We start from the raw sequence: 23,940 nt of genomic DNA on the forward strand, positions 1-23,940 counted from the left end.
GGTGTTGGCAATGAAGCAATACTAGTACTGGTAGTTAATGAAAGTATGCTAGCACTTTTTTTGCATGAGCATGTTCCACACTTGTCTTTGCAACGTAGCCACACCAATTGTTCTTATCATGAAGTCGCGCAAAGTTTGAGTTTGCATTGAGGCTGCATCCATATCTTTCTTTATGTCGTAGTCGCATCACCACTCATCTTTGTCATGAAGCTGCGCCAACTCTTGCATTCGCATTGAAGCATCACCATTACTTTGTCTACTGAAGCAAATTTGGACTTGTCTTTTTTAATGAAGCCTTTTCAACATGAAGCCACGCCAACACTTCGCTTTCACCGTAGCCGCGCCAACATTCATTTTTTCCATAAAGCCATATTGACACTTGCACTTGCACTAAAGTTGCACCAACATCAGCCTTTATAATGAAGTTGCATTAGCACCAATTTTCAGAAGCAACATAGCTCAGACATCGAGAGTACGCACTATAGCCAGGTATCAAGATTTTAGAGATGCCAACAAGACTTTGAAGATGCAAGGATTTCCCATTAAGACTTCAGAGATGCCAACGAAACCTTGAATTTTCAAAAAGAATGCCACCAAGACTTTGAAGATGCAAGGAGATGTCAAAAAAACCTTAAAGTTTCAAGAAGCTCCCTTCAAGACTTTGAGGATGCAAAGAGATGCCAACAAAATCTTGAAGATGTGAGAAGAATTTCGCCCAGACTTTGACATTGCATAAACATGCCCTTAGAGGAGAGATGATGCAACACCAACTTCAAATGTTAGAGGAAGGTGACGTTGTCTAGATTTCAGAGACATGATGTGAAACTATACCACTCAGAAGGGAGATGGTGTGGTTCAAATTTCAGAGTTGTGAAGTGGCACAACCTAGAAGAGAGACGATGTAGCTTAGACTTGCAAGGTACAAGAAAATGCCCTCATGAGATAAGTGATGTAAAGCATACTTCAGAAACGTGGGAGAATGTCCATAGAAGATAGGCAATGCCATGCAGACTTCATTTCTTGCAAAAGTGGTTGAAGATTTTATTTTGCTCCACAACCAAGAATCAACTTATGTTCATCATCATTTTAAGGATAGCTAAGCAATGTCAACTCCTTGCAGTCTTCATCTTTGACTACAACGATCTTCGATCTTCCTATTGAGCAGTTGACTACCTTCAAGCAATGTCTTACCAACCAAAGGGACTTTAAAAGCATATTGACAACCGTTGCAAAACTCTTCAAGTCAGACTGGCAATCCTTCTTCTTTTCATGTGACTGAACTTAGTGACAAGCACTAAGCCGCCTTCGTACCCCGGAGAGGGATTAAGTCATCACGTAGTTCAACATAATTTTTTTTTTTGATAATTTTTTTTAGTGCGTGACTGAACTCAGCAAAAGATACTAAGTTGCCTACGTACCCCGGAGAGGGATCAAGTCATTATGTAGTTCAAATGGTTTTTTTTTTTTTTTTTTTGCAAAAAGGAGTGCTCAATGTGCAATAGTGGGTATCACCACTAATCGAACCCGAGACCTCTCAAGGGCGACTTGGGCATCCAACCACTACGCCACACTAGCAATTGGTGACATAGAGTGGGATTAATTTCTCCTTATTGGTACGTTTTTAGAAGTAATGGGAAGACATCATGTACTCTTGCCACGTTACAGTGGGCAGTTTTAACTCTTACCAAGAAGCAATCCTCAATGTTTAAGCGTAGAAGTGTTTAAGGAACTTCCCATTGATGGGGCCGATCCTTATGCTATCATTGTCAATCAATTTGTAAGCTTCGTTGGTGTTTGCCCCCTGCTTGAGAGTTGGAAGTACATCACAAGCAACGGTCACATGGTTTGACCTGACAACTTCATTGAAGTCTAGATCAATCTTGTTTTCTTTGGCAAGCTTCATGATTTGTTCTTTGAAGACGAAGCATTTTTGGATTGGGTGGCCAATGATGCGATGATATTTACAATAGTTAGGGTCATCAATTTTCCCTATGTCTTCTAGTCGCTTACATTCTGACAATTCAATCAGTTTTAATTGTAGTAGTTGTTCTAAGATGTTTGCACATCTTCATCGAGGAACGGATATGCTTTTTGCTCACGTTCCTTAAAAGTCAAGCGACGCATCTCGCTCTTTTGCCATCCTTTAAACTGTTTTTCATTTGCCTTCGCTCCTCTTCTTGGAACCTTGACTTCGGTAGTGTTAACAACCATTGGGTCTTTGAGGCTGACTTTTGCATTCCTATCATTCCTCCTTACTTCCCTTTTGCTTTCCTCAGGTATGGGAGGATTTGTACTTCCATGGCTAGCGATGCTCAACTCTATGTCATGCGCACGAGTTGCTAACTCTTCAAATGTTTGAGGCTTTATCCCTTGAAGGATGTAAAGAAGTCCCCAATGCATGCCTTGGATGCACATCTCTACAGTAGAAATTTCGGAAAGTCTATCCTTGCAATCCAAGCTTAAAGAACGCCACCAATTGATATAATCAACGACAGGCTCATCCTTCCATTGTTTGGTATTGGTAAGCTCCATCATGCCTACCGTGCGCTGTGTGCTATAGAATCGGTTGAGGAACTCTCTTTCAAGTTGTTCCCAACTATCGATTGATTCGGGTTCTAAGTCTGTATACCAATCAAAAGCATTTCTCTTGAGAGAACGGACAAATTGCTTTACAAGGAGGCCTTCCTTCTTGAGTCCCTGTGTTCTCACAAATTTCTACAAAGTGAGCAACGTGTTGCTTAGGATTTCCATTGCCATCAAACTGCAAGAACTTGGGGGGTTGATACCAATTTGGCATCCTCATGTTGTTGATGCTCTTTGTGTAGGGTTTTGAATATGTGAGAGAACTTGTAAAAGAACCTCCATATTGTGCTTGGATGGTATTTGTTATCATGTCTTGTAATTGTTGGACTGACAACGAAGCAATCGAAGTAGATTGTTCTCGTCAGGGAGTGTTTTCAATTTCTCTCCCTTTGTCATCCTTTGCGGATGTGAATTTATGACCACGGCTTGATTCACCAAGATCTTGTACTTTGAGTTTGTTCATTAAAGTTGCAATTTGGAGTTTCTTATCTTCAAGTGCTTTTATGAGAAGGACGACCTTTTGTTCCATTTCAACCATCTTTTCTTCTATGGTAGTGGTGTTAGTCATCATGACTGACACAACTTCCCAAGATGATAAAGAAGGAAGTGAATTGAAGTGGGCACGTGAAATCTGATTTTTTGGGTTCCCTTTGATGGGAGAGAAATCATGCGACCAACTTCTTGTGAAGGAAGAAGGGGATTTGCCCCCATACTTGAGGTGTTCCAAGGTGGGGATGTCCTTGTTGATGACCTTGTTTCTTGCAAGAGGGTCTAAGGAGATGATTGGCTGGACCTTGGCTTCCTTGGTTGATTGAGATTGAAGTTGATTATGAGCTTTAAGTTGGATACAATTGATTGCACCAATGTTGTTGTTGGTGGTAGCCGTACCAAGTTTTGCTGAAGTAGCTATTGTTGAAGCTTGAATGTTCTTGCTAGTGGCCATTGAAGTTGGTAGCAAGATGATGTAGATTTCTTTCTTTAAAGGAGAATGAGAAGAGAGGCAGAGAGGTCCCACCGGGCGTGCCAGAATTTGTGGACGACTAAATTTCTCGGTTCGAAATAAATCAAACAAGTAAAATAGTTTCACAAATGCGAATTTGTATTGATGAATGTGTGGTACAATTCTCTGTGATTACAAAAGAGTGATCTTCTTATTCGATCTCCTTGAAAGATTTGTTAATTTGGAATTGTTGTAATGTGATTTTGATTCGAACACCAAAGTATCCTTCAATTTGGTTGAGGGATGGATTGAAGATTGTTGAAACAGAATTACAATGAATCTCTGGCTATAAGCTTGTTAGAAATTCTTTGTTTTTCGTGTTCTTCGTGCGTTCTTCGTGTTCTTCGTGCGTTCTTTGTCTTTGAAGATTTGTGGTGGAAGTTCTTCGGGGCTTTAGAGACTTGAATCCCTAGAGCTTCACTGATTTGTGGTTTGTGAGATTTCTGGAGGCTTTTGAGCTTCATTCCAGGGAACTTTGAGATCTAGGAATATGATTTGGATGATTCCTCTTCGAATGTTCTTTGTATTTGAAGGTTTGTTGTGGAAGTACTTCGGTGCTTTAAAGGCTTGAATTCATAAAACTTCACTGATTTGTGGTTTGTTGAGGTTTCTGGAGGCTTTTGAGCTTGATTCCAGTGAACTTTAGGATCTAAGCAGATTGTTTGGATGATTCTGCTTCGAATGTTCTTCGTATTTGAAGATTGAAGTTCTTGAAGTTGCTGAAGGCTTCAAGGCTTGATTCCAGCAGAGCTTATTAACTTCTGAATCTTCTCTAATGCTGCTTGTGCTTTAGATGGCTTGATGTCCTCTCTCTAGATCTCTTAAATGCCTTAGGAAGGCTTCTATTTATAGGAGTTTGGAGGTAGGTGAGTGACATGTGGCGGAGTCTGATTGGTGACATATGTCACAGTCTGATTGGTTCGCTTATATCATCGCTTACACGTGCGAGGCTGATTATGTCATCGCTTACACATGCGAGGCTGATTATGTCATCACTTACACGCGCTGATGCGTGATTGGTTTTTGCATGACACTTGGCAAAATTCTGTTGGTTTCTGAGTAGTGATAGCAAAACCTAGCAGCAATACATGGTGCCTTGTAATTGGCTGTATTTTGTGGACTTGGCAGTGTGACGTATCAGCTTGTGATAGGTCGGGAATTTTTCCTCTCTACAAAGTGATTTTTGAAATTTTTAATCTCAATCATTGATTTGTTGTCACATAAAATTCATTAAAGTGCCTATGATCATACAACTAAGGCTATAAAACTAGTCTTGTAGTTTTTTTATTTTATAATTTACTTCTTTGGAAGATAGGTATGAATATAATAAGAGGGAGTGTTGGCTAAAATAGCAATATAATTTTTGAAGTACATACATACAACACACTTAGAGAACGGTTGGAACTTAGCTAAATAGACATGAACACTAAAATAATGTAAAACATATATTTGATTTGGAGGCTAAAAGAAAATCGGGAGACACAGATAAATTAAATAAAATTAGAAACATGAGATGAAAGAATAAATAGCATCTATTCTTCTTTACAAGATGTGCACGTATTAATTTTAAACCAAATTACTAGAGACAAAGGTTCTAGATGGCAAAAGAAAAACACACACACAGAAAGTTTAGTGGTCGGCTAGTGTCTGAGTCCACCTTTAGTATTGTTGATTTGTTTGATTTGTTGTTGTTGTTTAGTATTGCTGCAATCCCTCTCTCTGTCTCTCTCTCTCTCTCATGGCCCTAGAGTAGCTTATACTTATCTGTCAATTTCGTAGAATGGCTTATTCAGCCTCATATTTTCATCTGCACATGGAAAATTACCATTGCACCAGCCGCCAAGGTTATTAGGATCGAAATCTAATTACAAATACATAAACAAAGTTGAAAGTTCAAAAATTATAGCTCACAAATACCAAGTTTTAAATTCTAACACCATAAACATACATAATGTCACACATAAACAACTCAAAACATATTACAATGCCTAATATTTCACATAAACACAACACAAAGAAAATAATAATTCCATTAAACAATTACTAAGATAGAAAGATTCATAAAATAATCTAACGTTGAGATTATAATCAATGAGTGTCTACGTCAAACAAATAAGTAACTAATAGTACTGGAATTACAAAAAAAAAAAAAATACTCACCATCGGTGTTGATGGTCTCTCTCACAAAGGCGCCACTGTGCTCTCTCTTGCTCCCTACTCTCTAGTCTCTTATCTTATCTTATGTCTTCTGTGATTTTGTTTATTAGAATAAGTCGTTAAGGTGATGTGAGACTTAGTTCTTTTATTTTTTTTATTATTTTATTATTATTATTATTATTATTATTATCAATTTGGGCTAGGGTACTAGACTAATCTAATGAGACTTAGTTCTTTTATTTTTTTTATTATTTTATTATTATTATTATTATTATTATTATCAATTTGGGCTAGGGTACTAGACTAATCTATTTATAAAGTTAAAAAAAAAGAAAAAGTTCGGGGCCTTTGGGCTCCATTTGGAGGCCCAAAATAAGTGTTTTATTTTATTTTATTTTTTTTTGAATTTTCCTTCATAGCACAAGATCTTTAGTATTGCTATGGGATGAATATCGCAAATGGATTTTCCTTCAGTAAAGATCTTAGTTAGATGCAAAACGTTTTAGGGATGTTGAATTTTAGGATCTTAAGATCCTAAGATCTGGATTGGGGGTATTGATAACCATGCCAGCCACTACTAGTCAAGAAAGTAGAATGACAGGATAAGTATTTAAATTACCTGTGTTTTCTTATGGTATGAGTATGAAGACTAGTAGAGCAAATGGCTATAGATGGGTTAGAAAGTTGGTTTGCTTTCTAATTTTTCTGATCTAATCAAGAACTGAGGAATTAAAAATTTAAAGGTTAATTTAATACTAGTTTATTATTACAATTGCACCCGGTATAATACCCTGATTTTTTATTATTATTGGTAAACCGAGGCTTCTCATCAACTAAACAACAAGAAGATTACAAATGTTGCGAACATACAGAGTCCCAACAGCATCTAAACTAAGCAAAAGAGATACATCAGCTGGAGGATCATTAAAAGCAACAAAATCCTGAGAAAGAAGAGCACCCTTTCTAGCGATTACATCAGTGCACTTATTGACATTCCTATATGAATTTCAATCCATATGTAAATTTCTTAATAGATTAGAAGTATTACTTGACATATATGCTATGCTCATGGAAGTAATAGTATAATCACCGATCATTAAAAAGTAAAAGGAAGGGAAAGGTGAAGAAAAAAAATACCCACAAAAAAAAAAAAGACTGACAAAGACTAAAAAGGCATAAATGACAAAGGTCAGTCAAAATCGGCTAAATTTTGTGAATCAAACTAATTTCCTACTTAGCTTCTAAAAAGTCCACAAGCAAAGTGACTCAAATTCAACTCTCGTGTCTTGCTTTGTAATTAAAAAAAAAATACTTATACGAAAGAAATACAAAAAAAAAAAAAGAAAAAGAAAGAAAAAAAAAAAGCATCTACTTGGAGCAGATCAATTAATAAACTAAGTAATCATTTAACCTCTCTAAGAAAATGAAATCAGCTTAAATAATCACAGAAATATGTGATCAATCAGTGTCTTCACATGCTATTGGGTCTCAATTTCATTTTCAGCTACTTGAGGAGTTTTGACGGCCCAAAAACTCTTGTCTTTAACTAATAATTAATTGCCTCAAGTACCTAGAATATTTGACCAATTTGTGTCTTCCTATCTTATATAGATCTCTTGCCAACTGTTTCAGCAACACGGTCGGTTAAATTAATGATAATGATTGTGACTTTAAAATTTCAGCCCTTTTTTCCACTGGAGAAATGTTACGCTCATAATATTTGGTCAGTACTTTCATAATAAATATTAAGCGGTAGGTTACTAATGGCTGTTAATGATAGATAAAGTAGTAATTTCAATTGTTAGTTGAAATTAGAATCAATAACAATTTACCGCCTATGATTTTTTTGTAAAAATATTATGCATGTAACGCTTTTTTTTTTCAACTGTCACTCTTTTTCAATGGTCATGAATGTCAAATAATGATGTCATAGGTCGTTTTGTATCATATAATAATAATATTACCAAATGATTAACATGAATATAAATAGGGATTGCATGCATTTAGATATTCATTTTCACCAAGCAGCTATGGATACCATTGAGATAGAGGAGGTGAGGATTCTTGATTTTCCGGCTAGAAGTAGGGCTATAAATGAACCAAGCCCTTCATAAATAGCTCAGACTTGGTTCAATAAAAAACTCATTCATGTTTGTTTGTTTATAAACAAGCTAAGTTTAAGCTTTAGTTTTAGGCTTGTTTAATAAACGAGCCGAGCCTAAGTAAAAAATATTGTTTATAAACAAGCTTGTGAACACCAAGGCTAGATATAAAAGTAACAAAACAAGTTGAACCTAGGCTTATTTATGAGTTTAGTAATAAAATTAATATGAGCTTGACAAGTAAACTCATATCCTTCTAAGATTTTAATTAATTATAAGTTGATACCACTCATTCAAACCAAATAAGCTAGATAATAAACTTGATATAGACTTGATAATATACTTGTGTTAGATCTCAAGTTCAAAAACATAATATTGAGCTTGAGTTTGAGGTTGATATTGAACTTGAGCTTGGCTTGACCAATGAATCAAGCCAAGCCAAGCTGAGCTCAAGTTTTTATACTTTATAACAAGCTCAAACTTGAACATTATTTGTAGGCTTGTATCAAGCTCAAACCAAGCTTGAACATTTTACTTTTGATGTCGAGCCGAGCTTGAACATTCACTACTTGACAAATCTCGACTCGTTTACAGCCCTAGTTGGGAGACATCGATCAGTCTCACAAGCACTTCCAAGGAAAAAGAAAACAAAGAAATCGAAGCGCCGGTATGGGTTTATTCTTCATTTTCTTGTGACTAAAAATAGATCCTTATGGGAAAGTACACAACATTTCAAGAATACTCATTCTATTTAGAGGCTTTAGCCATAAATGTCATCTCTTTATTTACTATAAACTCTACGACCCTTTGTCTTTTCTACCTTCTAAAAACAGCTCCATAATTTTATTTTATTTTCTCACTTTGGAAATATTTTGAATTATAAATGGTGGTTAATTATACTAGTATTTATTTAAGGAGGAAGAGGGTATGATGATTAATAAGGAGGATGTGGTGAGCGATGAAAGAGTGCACCATGTTGTGTAGGTCACAGTAATGGGATTTGGAAGCTAGTCTAATCTAATTCTCCCATATCCACGTTCAGGAAGTTGTTCTTTCAAAAACCTAATTTAACTGAAAGACCATGGGCATGAGCTAATTTGTGAAGGATAGACCACATAACAATTTTTTTTTAAAGAGTTTCAATCTATGATGTTCATTATTTTCGACAATAACTCTTTATCATCAGATCAATACACAAATCTAATTTCCCTCTCTTTCAACTTTTCTAAATTAAATGTTTTATCTTCTTTTTTTAAGATCTCTGAAATGGTGCACAACAATTTCACTCCACAAAGTAAGAATTTCTAGTGAGAGATTGAATTTACTAAAGTTTGGTCGTCTTTTGGGTTGTTTGCTTCTTCTTTGAAAGCCTATTTGGTTTAACGTTAAATATTAATGAGTTTGATTTTTTCAAAGTAATCATTATTTAAGCATTGTGTCAGTTGAATGATAACATGACAAAATCTTAATCTCTCTTTTCAACACCAAGTTAATACCTAGTTGATACATCATGATTTGTAATTCATCACTTTTATATAAGAACATTGTTCACATTACTTTTACATAGACTAATTACAAATTATCATCTCAACAACTTCAAAATTTGTTCCGAAATTGATTATGCTACTACACTTACGATAAAGTTATTAAGGTGGATTTTTTTTTTTTTTTAATTTTTTTTTCAAAGTTTCTATGCATTGTTGGGTCATCATTAATCGCATATGTGTATTTTCTGACAAGGGATGACATGCACGTCATGCATGCATGTCATGAAATGCACGTCTGTTGACGTATATATTTTCAATGAATAGTTTAAAATTTTTAGTTGGCTTCTTCATGCAACTTTTACTACTGTGCCTTAAAATGCTCCTTTGTGAAGGGTAAATTCATCATGGGCTTTGTTTTTGTAAATTAATCTGTAGGAGTAGGCGAGTAGCATCAATATTTTGCTTCCTTCTTTATTTTTTCTTTCTTTCTTTCTTTCTTTATTTATTTGTATCACATGTTTCACGAAAATGCTCCACTTTAGCCTTTTTTTTTTTTTTTTTTTTTTGTTAATCTCGCGCAGAAAAAATCATGTCCATAAAGTACTGAGATTGACTCCATTAATATTTAATGAAATTTTTTTTAGTAGTTTATTGCATATAAAAAAATATATATATATCTTTAAGGGATTACTTATTAGAATTTAAAATGAAAAAATGGACTAAATTTATACTCACATAAAATCCATATATTTATATATATATATATTAGCTGGTTGGGGTTGGTTTTATATTATTATTTGTTTTTAAGGAAGCTTGTAATAATTTAGTAAGTGCAACTGCATGTTAGTGTAGACTTGTTTTTTATTAATAAGTTTATATACACGATAAATTTAACAACATTTTAAGTGTCATGTTATCATTGATATACAATAAAAATCATACAACAATAAATTTCTTATCACTCTAACATTGTTTTTATTTTATTGCTTAATGGCTCAAAAAAGTAAGAACATAAAAATTAAAAAAAAAAAATCTAACAATTAATGCAATTATTTATTATTATTATTATTATTTAATTGTGCAAGTGAGAAAGAAGTCTGTTCCTCTACAGAATTCCATGAGCCGCTTAACTTTCTCATCACGATCTTACTTGGTGTCCTTGGACTAAGCTTTAAAGGCTCAGGCATCTCTCCACTCAAAGAGCATGATGAAATCATGTTGATCATTATCATGGCTGATGATGCCGAAAATATCAACAGTGAGTCGCACAATGCTCGCACCCTCGAAACGACACCTGCACAGAAAAAAAAGAGGACCTAACAGAGAGCACCGGTGTGGTGCCGGCCAAATACCCTCCGAAGGTCAAGTCAGAAAGAATGCTCACCACTCTAGAGTGCTAGAGAGGGTTAATTATGCGTACCTTGGCTTATGAGGGTATTGGGGCTTTTATAGTGGCTCGAGATTGACATCCCTTCCTTGATGCGGAAGTCTTTTCCTTATAGGACTCTTCTTGTGGAGTCCAAAACGTGATGAACAAGTCTCCTCCTTACGCGGAAGATTTTTACCAAGTATACCAGATTTCCGAAGTCCCACTAGCACAAGGACTCTATTTGGGCTCTTACGAGAATGGGCCAAAATATCCCTCCTTAGGGCTCAGCAGGCCCAAAGATAACTAGCCCACCATAATTCAGCCCGTCCATGTCCGGCCCGTTCACATCAGGTCCATCCACATAGGGCCCGTGCAAATGATGGATCCGTCTATTCGGGCTTAAGAGATTTTTCCCTTTTCAGCTGCCCCTCACCCGATGGGTTCGTCAGCACATATGAACGGACCCATGGGGTGACGGATTTAAAACTCGGTAGCCTGTCTGTAAATTTCATCCGTACAATGCTGAGTCAGGAGCTGGCGCATTAATGCGTTGTGCCAAATGTCAATCTGCTAGTGGCTGTTGTTTTGGAACGAGGCGTCGCTTCGTCTTCCGTGCACTCCCAGTATAAATATTAGGCCTCCGCCTCTCATTTCTCCACTTGCTGCTGGAAGAGATTTGTCAGAGCGAGTCTGTCACGTCTGTCAGAGCACAACTCGTTCACTCAAGCATCCGTCACTCGTCATATCCTATTACAAGCTCCTGGTGAGTTATTTTATATCCGTCCTTCCTTTTTCTTTTATTTGCACTTTAATGAGTCCGTCGTTATCTCCAACCCGTCAGAGTCTTAGGTTCTTTAATTATATGTAGGAGATGTCTAGTGCGTCAAGTAACCAGTCGGTCGTTCCCGACGGGGCGGACTACGAGGGGATATATCCGTCAGGTCCAAAGACCACGACGTCTCGAGCGAGAGTAGTCCGTCGTCATCTTCCTCGTCCTCAACATATGAGGGCCTGGAGATGATTGAAGCCCAGGAGGCTCCAGATGACGAAGAACAAATAGTGGGGTCCGTCGTAGGGGTTGATGGACTTAGGGAGTTCATCTTGCCCCCAGAGTGGACGGTCCACGCTTTTACGTCGACCATCAAGGAGGGTCACTTCAACACAATAAGGGACCGCTACCAAATTCCTGACCATATCCCACTCCGTCTACCTTACAAGTCGGAGAAGTGTTATTACGAAGGAGTGGACGGAGTGGGCGTGTACGAGTCGGTGTTAAAGGCTGGGTTACGGTTCCCATTGAGTTCACTACACCGCGAACTCTTAAGTTACCTAGGCATATCCGTCAGCCAGGTATCCCCCAACGCCCTGGAGGGTCTTTATTGCCCTGGAGGTCCTGTACGGAGCCATGACGGACGGAGCGAGGAGGCTCACAATAAGAGAGTTCCTTCATTGCTACCGTCCAGACGAAATAGATAAGTCAAGGGGCATGTATAGCTTCGTCCCTAGGAGTCCCGTTCTGAAAGTCATCTACGAGACCCCGGACTCAAACAGGGACTGGAAGAGTCGTTACTTCTTCATGGAAGGAGACGACTGGATGAGTCATGCAGGGGAGACGGACTTCATGCCCGTCGACACAGTTTGGGGCATTTTAAACTCATCTGGTATGGTCCGTTGTAAACCACTCCGTTCATTTATGTAAATTGTAATGTTTCTAACCTCTGTCTTCTATTTTGCAGTTCGACGGCGTCCCCAAGTTACACTCGAGGAATTTAGTTCCTTGAAAAGATTTTTCCAAGACAACTCCAGAGGAGAGGACGTGGGCCAAGCTCGTCACCTCAATACTATTCATTGGTATTGCGACGGTCCTGAACCCACCCAGCGGCCCTAAAGTACGAGAAAACGACCCGTCTGCGTAAGTCCGTCCACCTTTTGCCATTTTCACTTCTCACCCCCTTTTTATCTTTACTATTGCTCCATAATCCGTCATCCTTTTTCAGAGATGGAGGATGCCAAGAGACGACGGCACATAAGACTTCANACCCATTCCTAAACCTGCTAATGCTCCCCACAAACCCCACTCACCCAGCCTTCTTAGGTTCATCCTCTTCAGCCAACTTCTTCTCTTGTCAGGATATAAACTAATTAACATAATTAGAACCATATAACAACACTATGACCAAAACTTTATGCATAGAGGACAACAATTTCACAAGTTACAGAGGGCATTTTAGCCCTTAAGGATGCCATTTGTACCAAAAAAAAAAAAAAAAAAAGCATTACTAAAGCAAGTTCCTCCATGGATTTTATCTCATCCAACACAGCAAGCTCTCTTTTAGAATCTAAGGTTCCATTTTGTCTACTTTGTAGAATTAGACATTTGAATTACTATTAGTTATTGCAGATCCTCCTCACCTCACTCACGTCATCCACAAAGCCTCTCCATCTTGTTTGTTCTAGCTCACCATCAACAGTGAGAGATCTGCTTCAGATTGACAATGATGATTTGGCAATGTAGTTTTGGTGAAACAGGGCTGTTGCTTGCTGATATTGTGTTTTGTTTTAATCTAAAACATCATCGTTTTGGAAGCTAACATTAATGCTTTTGTCTTTTTATTTTTTAGACGTGAACAGCCAACGTGTCACTTAACAGCCACAGGTAAATCGCTGAAAGAGGGTTGGATATTGCTAATGGAATAAAATTTCAAGATATAAAATTCAACTTCTCAAATTTTATAATATAAAATTTACATAATCTCAGACTTTAGGAGTATACTTTACAATTTATCCTAAATTTTTTTAAAAAGAATCATAATAGCTATTCTTTAAATTGAGAAATATTCACAAGACATTCCTATTTAATCAAACTAAACACATATTCACCACAAATATAACATGCACCCACTAAAAAAATCATAATAAGGAAAGGCTAATTAAAAAAGAATTCAATTAAAGAAGCATTAAAGTGTGTATATATATTATCTTATTTATACTATAGCGACAAATTTTGCACATGCATTGCTAACTGCATAGCACTGAACGATGTTTAGAAAATTAATAAGCAATTTTAATCCACCTAACCTAATTAAGTATTCTCAGCAGTAGATATCAAATCATTGGTCAAATGGTGGGAACGCCAAAGAGTCGTGCCTGAAGATGATACATCTCTTTGTACTCACTAATATGCCTTTGGCATTTCTTTTACAATAAGAGCTGTGCTTACGACTGAATAGGAATAATAACTTAGCATCTTCTATGTTTATATCAGGTAGTGATGTTGGGGATATATTTCATTAGAAATGGGCAACAAATTAAAAATATTATATTTCTCAAAAAAAAAAAATCACGATTATTACTTATATATAGTCAAGGGTGGGACTGCAAAAGAGTCGTGCCAAAGGGCATGTGAAGGTGATATAAATATGATCTTGCACTCACCAAGCCTTCTAGTATTTTCTTTTACCAGGGCTGTGATTACTGGGAGGTAATAATAATAATAATAATAATAATAATAATGATAATCAAGCATCATCTATTCTTATATTGATACCATATACGCTCCAACCGTCGGACAAATTGAAAAAGTTTGCAAAGTGTTTGTTTTTGCTTTGTGAGAGACTATAATTAAGTGTGTATGTATTTAGCAGTTAGTTTGTTAAAAAAAAAAAAATTTGCTAAAAACATTTTTGTTAGAAGTGCGTTAAAATATATTTATACCTTGAAAAAACTAAAAAAATGAGAAAAGGTAAAAAAGAATAAAATTTAAAAAAGTTATACATAAAAATTAAAATTTAAAACTAATGCTAAAAATTGATGTTAAACACAAAGTTTGTTTGGATTCCACGGGAGAGCATAAGTTTTAGAATATAGAATCCTTTTGCCTAACAATTTTTTGTGGAGGGTTCCACGCTAAGGTTGAATTTTTTATTACAAATAAATTTTCAAGGCCCATTTACCAAGAACATAGGGTCTGTTACAAGATTTGGGTATCGAAGAAAATTTAAAAATAGAAAATAAAAAATCAAAGTCTTTTGCTAATAACTAGGATGTGTTAAAAATATTTAGTATTTCAAAAAAATAATAATAATAATAACAAACACTCATTAATCACATTGGCAATAATCTAGTAAAAGAAGAATCTGATTTTTGAAAAAGTGCTTCTACACAAATGAGACAATCTCCTTCAACCTTGTTTCTTTTCTCTTTCCTGATATTAAACATATCTAGAATTTATGTTCCCTAACATAGAATATTAGCAGCTAATAAAAAACATATTTAACTTAATGTTCGGGTATCTCTGCAAGATTATAGTTGACTATTTGATCGTTAAGTAAATAGTATTACTAATATAGTAATATGGATTGATGGAATTGGGTGTGGGACTTGTGGATCTTAGAAGGAAAGGTTTAGAGAGAAGTATAAAAAATCTGTACGTCTGCTTGTCGTAGGTAACATTTTCTTAATTAACTAGTTACTCTTTGCTAAAAATAAAATGTTTTATTCATTAATTAAATATTCTTTGGTGCTTCCTTACAAATTTTATTTAATTATTTGAGATTTTTTTTTTTTTTTTTTTGAGAAGGAGTTTTAATCTATAGCATCTGCTCATAATGATAGCTCTTTATCACAAAATCAAGACACCAATTTGGTTTTTGATGTAGGCGGTGATTGAACCCTAAATCTTTTATTTTTACCAGTTGAGCTAACGAAAATCCACTATATTAATTTAAATAAATGAGCTAAATTGATTTTAAAAAATGAGCTTGATTTTCTTTCTCATTAAAATAGTACATATTCATTTGGTTCAATGGGTTATATATTTAGAAGATTTATTTTCGTTGAAACTTGAATTAAGGATGAGTCAATTTTGTGAAAGTAACCAAAATTTGAATGATATATTTGTTTGAACTTTAAATTTCTAAAATATGATTTTTTATGTAAACTAAAATAAAACTGAATAAGTTTAGGAAAATTCATTTTGTATAAGCTAATTATACTTCGGATCCAAACAATGGGGGCTTATACATTGACATAGAAATTAGTTTTTCTTAGCACATACCACGGGCCTACACATGGGCTTAGTCATGGGAATATAGAGTAACCTTGGTCATAAAAGTATTATAAATATGAATATGATTAGATATGTGAATCGTTTAAGATTCATGAAACTTTTTATATCTTTTTATGAAATCATTGTAATTTGTAAATTCCGATGTTTTAGAACTCATCATAAATTATGATTTTTGATGTTTTTGAACTTGATATTTGTAAAACTAATGTCAAATTATATGTTAGTTTCCAATCAAACTAAGATACAATTTCTAAGTGTATAAAATTTGATCTTATGTACAATTTATTATTTTTCTTATCTAAATGTTTGGTGAAGCTAGTTAGGTTTTTTGTTACTTATTAAGTTGTCAAGCTCATCCCCCCACCCCCACCCCCAACACCCCCACCCCCCTTTCCCTTCCAAATATAGATTATGAAGAATACAAAGTTTTGAGACTTTTCCTGATGAGATTGTGCACATGAAAGGAGTTTAGAAATTTGAAATAAGATCAGACTTCTAGTATTTTGTACTATTTTTTATGTTTTGTATTTTTGACAAATGAAGTTGAACTTTTTATTTCTATTGATCCTTCGGAGATTTTTGGCAATTGAAATATTGAGGTTAGTTTTGGATTTTACTTGATGTAATTTTTTCCTTTTAATAGAATAGATATTAACCTGCGAAGGGCCTTGTACTTAACATGTCCCATAATTTGTTCCAAAAGATTTATAAATCATTCAACAGCTTTACTTTGACTAGTGGGACAAAGAACCAATATCAGGATGATGGTATTCACAGTTCAGATTGTTGATATTGTCTAATTGCCCCATTTGTGCGTGATTCCCTGTTATTCGTTGAGGATGGATTTCTTTATCCATTTCACTTTATGGAAAGACACCTACCTTGTAATTAAGTGAACATTTTAGTATACTATATTTGGATTTTGGAATATATATGGTGCTGTTTCTGACTAAATCCCAGCATATTGTTCATTTATGGTGAAAAAAAAATATAGAATTTAATCATCTTTCCCTTCAAAACTTTTACGAGAATCCGGCATGCATATTATCCAAATCCCAGATCCGTAATCATATATGTTTATAATAAAGGACCAAAGAAAAAAAATGCGAACAAATTTAGTGTAGACAGGGAAAATTCCCGACCTATCACAAGCTGACACGTCACACTATTAAGTCCACAAAATACGGCCAATTACAAAGCGCCGCGTATTGCTGCTAGGTTTTGCTATCATTACTCAGAAACCAACAGAAATTTGCCAAGTGTCATGCAAAAACCAATCACACATCATCGCACGTGTAAACGATGACATAATCAGCTTCGCACGTGTAAGCGATGACATAATCAGCCTCGCACATGTAAGCGATGACATAAGTGGACCAATCAAGCGCTGCCACGTGTCACCAATCAAGCTCCGCCACGTGTCACTTACCTACCCCTAAACTCCTATAAATAGAAGCCTTCCTAAGGCATTTGAAAGAGATCAGGAGATTTGGAGAGGACACCAAGCCATTTGAAGCACTCAGAAGTCCAGAAGCTCTGCCGGAACCAAGCTCTAAAGCCTCCAAGAACTTCAAGAATTTCAACTTCGAATACGAAGAACATTCGAAGGAAAATCATCCAAATCATCCGCCTAGATCCAAAAGTTTGCGGGAATCAAGCCTAAAGTGTCCGAAAACATCAACAAATCACAAATCAGTGAAACTCTACGGATTCAAGCCTCTAAAGCCCTGAAGAACTTCCACCACAAACCTTCGAATACGAAGAACATTCAAAGAGGAATCATCCAAATCATATTCCTAGATCTTAAAGTTCACTGGAATCAAGCTCAAAAGCCTCCAGAAACCTCACAAACCACAAATCAGTGAAGCTCTATGGATTCAAGTCTCTAAAGCCCCGAAGAACTTCTACCACAAATCTTCAAAGACGAAGAACACACGAAGAATACGAAGAACGTGAAGAACAAAGGATTTCTAACAAGCTCATAGCCAGAAATTCATTGTAATTCTATTTCAAAGGTCTTCGATCCATTCTTCAGCCAAATTGAAGTATATTTGGTGTTCAAATCAAAATCACATTACCACAACTCCAATCAACAAATCTTTCAAGGAGATCGAATCAGAGGATCACTCTTTTGTAATTACAGAGAATTGTACCACACATTCATCAATACAAATTCGCACTTGTGAAACTATTTTTACTTGTTTGACTTTATTTCAAACCGAGAAATTTAGTCGTCCACATTTAGATAACCAAAGCAATTCTCCTTTGTATTGTTCAACTCAATAATTTACTGGAAATAGCTTGAACAGCAGGAACTCCTGCTCATTTTTATTTCTAAACTGCCACTGTGGTACTTTGATTAGCATGTTTCCAAAAGGAATTAAGCATTCAAGGTGTAAACCAACTACTATGTCATGGAACTGCCGCAAGTTTTATAATCTTGATGAATTTAATAGTGTTTCATTGATAATGTGTCACACCCCACCCCCCTGTGCATGATATTGTCCTCTTTGGGCGGCCCGAAAACTCTCTTAGTCCCTCAAGGTTTTGTTCTTCCCACATGATATTAAGCCTCGTGGGAAAATGCCTCATTTGACATCAGAGTGCGCAGCATGATATTGTTCGCTTTGGCAGGTAGTGCCCCAAGCACTCACTTACGGTTTTGTTTCCACTCCACACAGGAGCTGAAAGGTCTCATACACATCAAGGGTGGGCACCCTTTATGAACTAGGCTCTAGACACTCACTTAAGCGATGTGGGACTTTTGGCCTCTTGCTTCACCCACACCCTCAAAGGAGAGCCATCCTCGACTCTGATACCATCTGTCACACCCCGTCCCCATGTGCACGATATTGTCCTCTTTGGGCGGCCTGAAGGCTCTCTTAATCCCTCAAGGTTTTGTTCTTCCCACGTGACACTAAGCCTCGTGGGAAAATGCCTTATCTGACATCAGAGTGCGCAACATGATATTGTCCACTTTGGTAGGCAGTGCCCCAAGCACTCCCCCTCATGGTTTTGTTTCCACTCCACACAAGAGCTGGAAGGACTCATCTGACATCAAAGTGCACAGCATGATATTGTCCGCTTTGGCAGGCAGTGCCCTAAGCACTCCCACTCACAGTTTTGTTTCCACTCTACATAAAAGCTGGAAGGCCTCATACACATTAAGGGAGGGCACCCCTTATGAATTAGGCTCTGGACGCTCACTTAAGTAATGTGGGACTCTTGGCCTCTTGCCTCACCCATCTGTCACACCCAGCTCCCATGTGCACGATATTGTCCTCTTTGAGCGGCCTAAAAGCTCTCTTAGTCCCTCAAGGTTTTGTTCTTCCCATGTGACACTAAGCCTCGTGTGAAAAGGCCTTATCTGACATCAGAGTGCGCAATATAATATTGTCTGTTTTGGCAAGCTGTGCCCCAAGCACTCCCCCTCACGATTTGTTTCCACTCCACATAGGAGTTGGAAGGTCTCATACACATCAAGGGAAGGCACCCCTTATGAACCAGGCTTTAGACACTCACTTAAGCGATGTGGGACTCTTGGCCTCTTGTCTCACCCATATTCTCAAGGTTTTTCTCTCCCCTCATGGGTAGTAGAGAGAACGTGTCAAATAGGACCTCTCTTGCATGTGATCTCTTGGCCCCATGGATAGCAGTCTCATTCACACACAATTAAGGAAGCTCTTCCCCCTATGGGCAATAGGGAAGAACGCGTCATTCAAAGTGAAAGGACACTGACCTAGATTTGATTTTATTGTCACAAAGACTACAGAAACCAAATCGGGTGATCACCGAGAAATTACACATGGCATGGTGTTAAAACCACATAAGCTCACAAGTTACATTACTTTGAAACACATAGTTCATATCTAGGTAGTTTCAAAAAAAATCTTAAATAATCTAACTTCTACAAAATTTGTAAGGTTTTCAACTTCATTCTTGTCAAGAGATTTTCTATCAATTTTCCACATAACAAGACTAAAATCCATGATTTCCTTATCAAAGATTAAATAAAAGATACTCATTTTTCCATATCAACAATTCATGCATTTCCCCAAATGCAATACAAAATATGATGCATTTTCATATATATAATCATATATATATATATATATATATATATTAAGGTTACGGCACAATAGTTTCTAGGAAAATATAGTACTTTCCATAGGTAGTTTCCAAAAGTATGTCTAACCCAAAAACAACATTTATACAACATGGTTATTTTTCAAAATCCCATTAAAAACCTTGAGGGACTAAGAGAGCCTTCAGGCCACCCAAAGAGGACAATATTGTGCACATAGGGGCGGGGTGTGATAGATGGTATCAAAGCCGAGGACGGCTCTCCTCTGAAGGTGTGGGTGAGGCAAGAGGCCAAGAGTCCCACATCGCTTAAGGGAGTGTCCAGAGTCTGGTTCATAAGGGGTGCCCTCCCTGGTTATGCATGAGGCCTTTTCCCACAAGGCTTAGTGTCACGTGGGAAGAACAAAACCTTGAGGGACTAAGAGAGCCTTCGGGCCGCCCAAAGAGGCCAATATCGTGCATATGGGGGCGGGGTGTGACATAATGGCTATTCATTTTATGCTCCACCAGCGGTAATATATTATGGGAAAAGTTAATGGGAAAAAATGTTGCATCAAAGGAAAAATTGGGTCGATTTTCATTATTGGTGAAACAAGGATGAGCAACCATGGGGGACTTTGATGGGTTGGGTTCAGTGATCGCAGATGGTCAAATTGCAAGGTGTTGAAAGGGGAAGGTTTAGAGTGGTTTTTTAGGTGAGAAGGGAAAGCACAATTAAGGTAAAATTTGGCTTTGAATTAGTCGGGTTGTGGAGTTTCAGAGAGAGTAGAATTTGACATAGGTTGAAAAAGATTCACTACAAAAAAAAAGTCCTATGGCTGCGGTTCAAAAACGCGGCTATAGGTCAAAAAAACGCGGCCATAGCCCCATTTGGCCTATAGCCGCGGTTTTTTTGGCCGCGTTTCTAAACACAGCCTAAAAGGCGTGACTATAGGCCCCAGAGGGTCTGTGGCCGCGTTTTTAAACGCGGCCTAAACTTTGGTCCTTAGGCTGCGTTTTAAGCGCGGCCTAAGCTTTGGTCCTTAGGCTGCGTTTAAAGCGCGGCCTAAGGTCCAACCCTTAGGCTGCGTTTTAAACGCAGCCTAAGGGTTGGACCTTAGGCTGCGTTTAAAACGCAGCCATAGGGCCTACCCTTAGGCCGCGTTCTAAACGCGGCCCTAGGGCAGTTCCTTAGGCCGCGTTTTAAACGCAGCCAAACACCTCAAAACGCAGCCAAACACCTCCCTCCCAAAAAAAAAAAATGGAAGGAAAGGATTAGACAATAAATCAGATAAGCAATTACTACATTTCAAATCAATGGATACAGATTCTAAGAAAAAAATTCATGTACGTAATTTGAATTATCCAGAAACTATCTGCATGGCAAGAGAATAACCAACACCTGGTCATTTCAATTACGTACACACCAAATCTCATGTTTATAGAGAGAGACAGATGTTTGTAATTTCCATCTCCTTATATAATAATTCAAGTCTTTGGTTTTCATGTAAAACAGTAAAAGTTCTGCAATGATACCTTCCAGGTAGCAACTTTGCTATTTCAACCTACTTGTTTCCATACATTTGGTGGGCATCAATGAGAATCGACTCCTCTTCTTTAGTCCATGCAGTCTTTTTTATATTCGGATTTAAATGGTTGTGCCACCTGAACAAAGAAAGAAAAAATAGTAGTTCACTTAGATTTATTTATATACTCTTTCCATAGTAAAGGGAAATATAAAGGGGTTTCCTTTCAATAGAAAAAAATAAAATAACCATAGGTGACACCAAAGCTGTTACTGCAAATAAACACATGGGGTTTGCTATTAAATCCTAATAGTAAATGAATAGATAAAAGCAATCAAAGAGAAAAAGGATAATTAGTACTTATTGACCAGATTGCACTTACCTTTCTCTACATTGCTTGCCTATCCGGCCTAGCAAGGATTTTGATATTTCACACCATTTCTTTTTCCCCTGCTTTGCTACCAGCTCACAAATAAGATCATCTTCCTGGAAATCCCAAATAAAAGTTATCAAATCAAAGAAAACAAACACAAATAAGACACTCACATTGAATATGACTAGTAGGCACCACCTCAACATCATTAAATAAGAGGACTTGACGTCACCAACTTGAGTACAAGATTTAAAACAGAAAATGCAAGTAACACAAAATGCTAGACAGTGAACAGAAATGTCCACCATAAACAAGTATGGCTGAACTAAAAATGTCAAATGGTTAGCTGGCAGATGAAAGGTTAGGAAAATAAAAATTTCTGAAAAATAAGATGAAAGGTCAGAAATAAATGTAATTGTTGAGAACTTAAAGGAATAGTTTCTCCATCAAGGCCATGTATATCATCAAGAAAGCACAAGGACAAATAGAAGATGACATAAAACTTTGCCCAATGCCAGAAGGAACAACATGATGCTATGATTGACAAGACCCATGCTAGACCAAAGACAAATTTGTAGCTGACAAAGCATGGAGCTATGATTTTGTAAACAGTCAGGTATTCAATTTTTAGTGAAATCTGCCTTATAGCATTATAATGGTCTCTATTGTCTACCGAAACATAGTATTATAATGGTCTTTACTATTCAAGCATGACTATTGCCTTATAGCTTGACACAGTCCTATAGCAAAACGCCAAATCATCTCTCTCTCTCTCTCTCTCTCTCTCTCACAGACACACACGCATTCATCATCTTCCTTTTTTTCCTGTTATTAGGAACTTACCCATTCATCTGTTCTGTTGTTGAAACATATACAATATATATGCCACGTCATAAACACTGCCTACATACATGCAAGTAGATGCTATTATATGTCTAAAAAAATTCCTTCTCATTGCTACATTCAGAAGTGAGAAAATTTTAAAAATATAGGCAATAATAATACAAACCTGCCATAGCAATTGGAAAATGGAGAACAGCATTGTGCTAATGGCCAGATTTCCAGACAGACTAGTCTACACAAATTGGCATAGAATAAAATAAAGAATGAAAGAACATCGAGTTGATTGGGTAATAACAAAGTAACACTTCAATGACCCACCTCCAATCTAGTTCTATCTACAATCTGGGATTTTGCAGCAGCTGAAAATCAATACACAAGGGCAAAAATGTAACACCAAAGATAGTATTGGAGACAAATGCAGAGAAACAACAAAGAAAGAATCAATTGGAAAGTTTTTTATTAAAAAGAAAATTGAGAAAAATAGTATTACTTCAGTTGCGCATTCATGACATAAGACACTTGCTGATGGCTCCAGTATCTGCACAGGTGAATATATAGAAGGTCATTATACGTACCACTTTAAATTATCAAGTGTGTGTGTGTGTGTGTGTGTGTGCATCTACCACTTTATAACATTAATTAGCTTAATACAATTTCCCAACCCAATTATGAGCTTCAACTTCAGCTACTGAACTTTCAAAAAATTCATCTGAAGACCCATATGTTACCAAACCAGGATTGCTTGACATCATACTGCCATTAGAAACAATGCCTGTTAGAGCAACAAGTATATAACCAACCAAACATGGTATAACAAACTTCAAATCTTTTTTGTTTTTTATGAGAAGATTAATTAGGTGAAGCTTGAAAGTGACAGTATAAATTAAAAACCGACCTACATAGCCATTGATGAGCATGGTTATTGCTCCGTTAAATGCAATATCCATTAGACATGATACAGCTGCAAGGCAGGCAAAATTTGGTCACTGTGAGCTCACAACCAAATTCAGCTATCAATTCTTAAAACATTAACCAAAAAAATAAAAAATAAAAAGAGAGAAAAACAAACAAACAAACCAACTTCATTGCAGATTACAAGCTTTTTGTTTCATAATAAGATATATCTAGTTAATAGACCCATGAGCATAATTACTACAGCAAGTGTGGAGTGTGGCAAGCAAGGCTTCTAGTCCAAAACAGTGAGACGTCACAAAGCAGGAAGCACATATGCTGTGTGGTATAAAAGGAAAGCATTTGAAATTCATTGAGAACTTTTCTCAAGCACCTGGTGTACATTCCTTTTAAACCCAAAACAGAGCCACCCATTAAAAGAGCAAGCCACCACCATTACAAACAACCAAAGAAAATAA

The 23,940-nt window shown here is 36.7% G+C and overlaps 1 protein-coding gene across 8 annotated transcripts in view; it reads right to left on the reverse strand.

The window, feature by feature from the left end:
• Nucleotides 1-21,209: 21,209 nt before the first annotated feature.
• LOC111997268 (transcription factor MYB3R-5) overlaps nucleotides 21,210-23,940 on the reverse strand; it is a 5,710-nt gene continuing 2,979 nt past the window's right edge. Inside the window, exons 1-8 of one of the 8 annotated variants that reach the window (XM_065766803.1) lie at nucleotides 23,466-23,527; nucleotides 23,233-23,323; nucleotides 23,061-23,108; nucleotides 22,889-22,929; nucleotides 22,737-22,797; nucleotides 22,571-22,630; nucleotides 21,737-21,840; nucleotides 21,210-21,493 (exon numbers count right to left, since the gene is read on the reverse strand). In XM_065766803.1, coding sequence (XP_065622875.1) covers nucleotides 21,394-21,493; nucleotides 21,737-21,840; nucleotides 22,571-22,630; nucleotides 22,737-22,769 — 297 coding nt within the window. In that variant the 5' untranslated portion in view covers nucleotides 22,770-22,797; nucleotides 22,889-22,929; nucleotides 23,061-23,108; nucleotides 23,233-23,323; nucleotides 23,466-23,527 and the 3' untranslated portion in view covers nucleotides 21,210-21,393. Of the gene's footprint in view, nucleotides 21,494-21,736; nucleotides 21,841-22,001; nucleotides 22,631-22,736; nucleotides 22,803-22,888; nucleotides 22,930-23,060; nucleotides 23,109-23,221; nucleotides 23,324-23,465; nucleotides 23,528-23,940 lie in introns of those variants that run through there. The other 7 variants (XM_065766802.1, XM_065766804.1, XR_010626328.1 and 4 more) reach the window with 7 other exon arrangements.

The sequence above is a fragment of the Quercus suber genome, unplaced genomic scaffold (assembly GCF_002906115.3).
Source record: "Quercus suber isolate HL8 unplaced genomic scaffold, Cork oak 2.0 scaffold_745, whole genome shotgun sequence".
Taxonomy (NCBI): domain Eukaryota; kingdom Viridiplantae; phylum Streptophyta; class Magnoliopsida; order Fagales; family Fagaceae; genus Quercus; species Quercus suber.